Below are 3,765 nucleotides of genomic sequence, written 5' to 3'. Positions count from 1 at the left end.
GTACATGAGATCATGATAATTAGAATATATAAAATGATTATATTATGAATGGCGAGATATATCACTATATATATATATATATATACACATATATATGTATATGAGACCTCTCAATTCCTTCCACAGAAAGTAGGCTGTAAAAAGAGATCTTTTAATTACGCAGTCTATAATCGAATCTATGTATATCGATTAACATGAAGTGCTCTTACTTGTCTGCCATATTAAATGCATTTGCCCCTCTCAGATCGGTGGTGACTGGTATCACCGGCGCGCTGACTGGCGCAGGTTGCGTTTGAGGTGATCCTCTCAAATCTTGATCTAATCTAGCTACACGCGGATCTATCTGCCTGTCTAGTCGAAGATCTACGTCCTGACCTGTTTTTACGGATTCAATTTTTAATTTAAATTCCTTGTCCAGTGATCCTCTCAAATCTTGATTCTTCCTAGTTACACACGGATCTATCTGTCTCTCTAGTCGGAGATCTACGTCCTGACCTGTTTTTACGGATTGAATTTTTACATTTATATTCCCTGTGATAATGGAGATTTCACGATTCAGATGAAGTATAACATATCATAAGGTGAATAAAACAAGTATTATTCATTAATAATTCATTAATTTTCATATTCAAATGGATCAACTACAGAAAAAATGGATGCATACAAAATTTAACGCAATTCTTTATAACCAATAATAACTAATATAATGCTTAAATAATAATTAATAAGAAGATGATCCTTTGTCGTACCTGCGAAAATAGGTGTTGGAGCATTAATAGGTGGTGGGGGTCGCTGTGCCCATGGCTCCTCGATTCGTGGTTGTACCTGCTGAGTTGGTTTCTCCGATGGTGTTAGTATACCTGGGATAGGATTAGCCTTGTGCAACATACTGACAGCTGTATGAGGGTCCACTATTCTCATGACAACTTGTGCTTGGAGCAGAGCGTACGCCAACTGGGGATTCTGCAGGAGCATTTGACGTGCCTCATTTGGATTATTTTGAACACAAAGTTTCATCTGTTTCATCAGTTCAAACATTTGTTCCGGTGGCAAAGATGCCACAGCTTTGCTTATCGCTTCTGGTGCCTTATCCGACTGAACGGCTTCTCCATAAGGATTCTCTGTACTCTGACCCTGCAGGAGACTTTGCATTTCCATACGACTTTTCTCTGTGCAAGCATTGTCCACGCGTAATGTTCGTCCACCAATTTCATATCCATTTAGGTTTCTCATAGCACTTAGAGCAGTCTCCTGATCTTTATATTCACAAAAGCCATATCCCTTGGGCTTGCCTGTCTCACGGTCAAATACTAATCTATTTGCAACAATTAAAGAAATAGATAAATACAAATATTACCTTTGTAAAAAAAATTGGAGTGATTATAGAAAAACAGAGAAAGATAAAACTTACAAGTCGAATATGTTTTTGATAAAAAAATAATAATATAAGACATAAATGAATAAAGTTATATTCTATATATTTATTGCAAAGAAATTCTTTTACAAGCGTTCTAGACAATAATTCAATATTGATAAAATTCAAATTACTTTCTTAAAGAGAAAGTATAGTATTTTTAAATTGGCTGCTAAAATTAATAAGAAATGTTTAAGATATGTTAAAAGATTTGAAAGGAAAAATAATAATAACTAAATAATAATAATAAATAATAATAAATTGTTTAATACAATTAATTAAAATAAACAACGAAAAATAGGCTCACTTGAATGAAAGCACCGGTCCAACCTCACTGAAGATATCCTTCAGATTCTCCTCCGTAGCCTCGTACGGGATATTCCCGACTGTAAAACAATAGATATTGCGACGTCACATTAATATAACTCTAAGAAGCGGCATTGAGACTGGTTAAATTACTCACCAAAGACACTCCGCATCGACTTGTCCATCAGTGTTTGATCCGAAATAGTTGAATTACTCATTTTCGTGCTTTTGTTTCTGACTAGTACGAACGATACAATTCTAATAACAATACACGAAGTACTCCGTTCCACTGATTCAACACCTAGATGACGGATTCACACACGTATGAACTATCGTCGCTATCGCATACTATCGCCAAATTTTAACAATTTAATCTTGTATCTGGTAAAATCAGTACAGAAAGAAGTCTATATTCTGAGCAATATCTATACGCTCAATACTCATACACTCTAAAAAGTCATTGGAAATGGAACCTGTCTATTAGCGCCTCTATGTGCACAGAACGCGCATACTGAACTATATATTTCAGTGGATAACACATCGATGATTTTATGACTCTCAGGAATTAGATTTAAATCATGATCGGTAATTCTACGTATTTACTAATCGTTACGCAAATACCGACTATGATAATAATCGAGTTGATAATACCAACTGTGGTATCTTTTCCATCATAGTGGTTTCCTCCACCATAATGGGAGTGATTCATCTTTCTTCTTTCCACCACATGATGGCGACCATGGCGATCGTTAAGTAAACGTGTTGCGAGATATTGAGTGCATTTAGGATTGTTTAGATAGACTTTTATATAGACTAGTCTATAAAAAAATTTTTGAACAGCAAAACTGTTGCGTTATGCTATACGCAAAAAAGTAGTCAACGTTGTTGATTGAATAAGGATAGTGCCTATCGGGCGCTTTCTGTCCAATGACTCCTGTTAACTGATATCAAATTACTGTTTTCAACATAGTAAGTCTGGTAAGTAGTGATTCTATCGATTAGAATTAAGAGTACTATTTACAATTGGCTTTGTTCCCATATTCATTGTATAGTGTTCAACTATAATATAGATAATGTATACTAGATATTCAGTATTGGCAATGAATATCGCAACACAAGCAATAATATTATTTAGGTCTATCTGTTAGTGAGTATTTACAGGTTTATAAACTAGATTAACTCAATAAGTTAGTATTTTATATATTCTTATTGATTAATTAATTTATATATCTTATTGATTAATTAATTTATTTACTATTTACATTATATTTTGTTTTTTTTTGGTAGACAATGGACAATATTCATGGGTCCCATATGAATACTATCCAAGTCTGTTTTTTAAAAGCAGTTTTTTTCAGACTTTTTTGTGAGAGATTATTCGTTTATGTGAAAGCATATTACAGACTTACTATGCTGAAACACAGTTTTATATTATTTATAGTATCTGAGCCTGTTCAAACTTAAATAAAGATTTTGATGATTAAACCATGTTGATCTGTTCTAATTTATCAGATTATGGACAGGAAGCGCCTTCTTCGCTGGTATCAGACTACCAATCCTCTACCTCTACAGAGGATCTGAAATGCTCATCTATATTTTATTCTTATACATAGGAATCAAAAACAAGTATTTTCGAGAACTGAAAGATTATTTGCATTATTAATTTGATTTCTAAATTCGATAATAAATTTGATAATAAATTAATATTTGAAGGCGAAGAATAAAGTTATGCAATTTGTTAAAATTTTAATAAAAATATAAATCAATTAACATAGGCATAATATAATTTTGACATTAATTAATTCAAATAATCGCTTAAATACAAAATGATACACATGGTTGATAATTGAACTAAAGTTACACTTACGAGCACTTACGTACCAAAATCACAGCATATACATAAGATACGCGATATCATTTCATCTTTCTTGTCTTTAAACAAGGCTGAGATGATATGATGACACTTAAAAATAGGTTTGAATATGGTAATTTTATTATTAAAATATCAATATACAATAAAATGCATGAGTAATATACTTCCATAT

General features: G+C 32.5%; 1 protein-coding gene across 1 annotated transcript in view; it reads right to left on the bottom strand.

The window, feature by feature from the left end:
- The window catches only part of LOC108694322 (cleavage stimulation factor subunit 2), a 3,477-nt gene extending 1,304 nt beyond the window's left edge, over nucleotides 1-2,173 (bottom strand). The window contains 5 exon segments of the mRNA XM_018203738.1: nucleotides 54-134; nucleotides 210-495; nucleotides 750-1,315; nucleotides 1,722-1,800; nucleotides 1,878-2,173. Of these exon segments, the coding sequence (XP_018059227.1) occupies nucleotides 54-134; nucleotides 210-495; nucleotides 750-1,315; nucleotides 1,722-1,800; nucleotides 1,878-1,938 (1,073 nt within the window). The 5' untranslated portion in view covers nucleotides 1,939-2,173.
- Nucleotides 2,174-3,765: the final 1,592 nt, after the last annotated feature.

This window comes from Atta colombica, unplaced genomic scaffold (assembly GCF_001594045.1).
Source record: "Atta colombica isolate Treedump-2 unplaced genomic scaffold, Acol1.0 scaffold12, whole genome shotgun sequence".
Classification (NCBI taxonomy): domain Eukaryota; kingdom Metazoa; phylum Arthropoda; class Insecta; order Hymenoptera; family Formicidae; genus Atta; species Atta colombica.
Note: the sequence above shows the minus strand (reverse complement) of the source record. Positions and strands in the feature narration are given on the sequence as shown.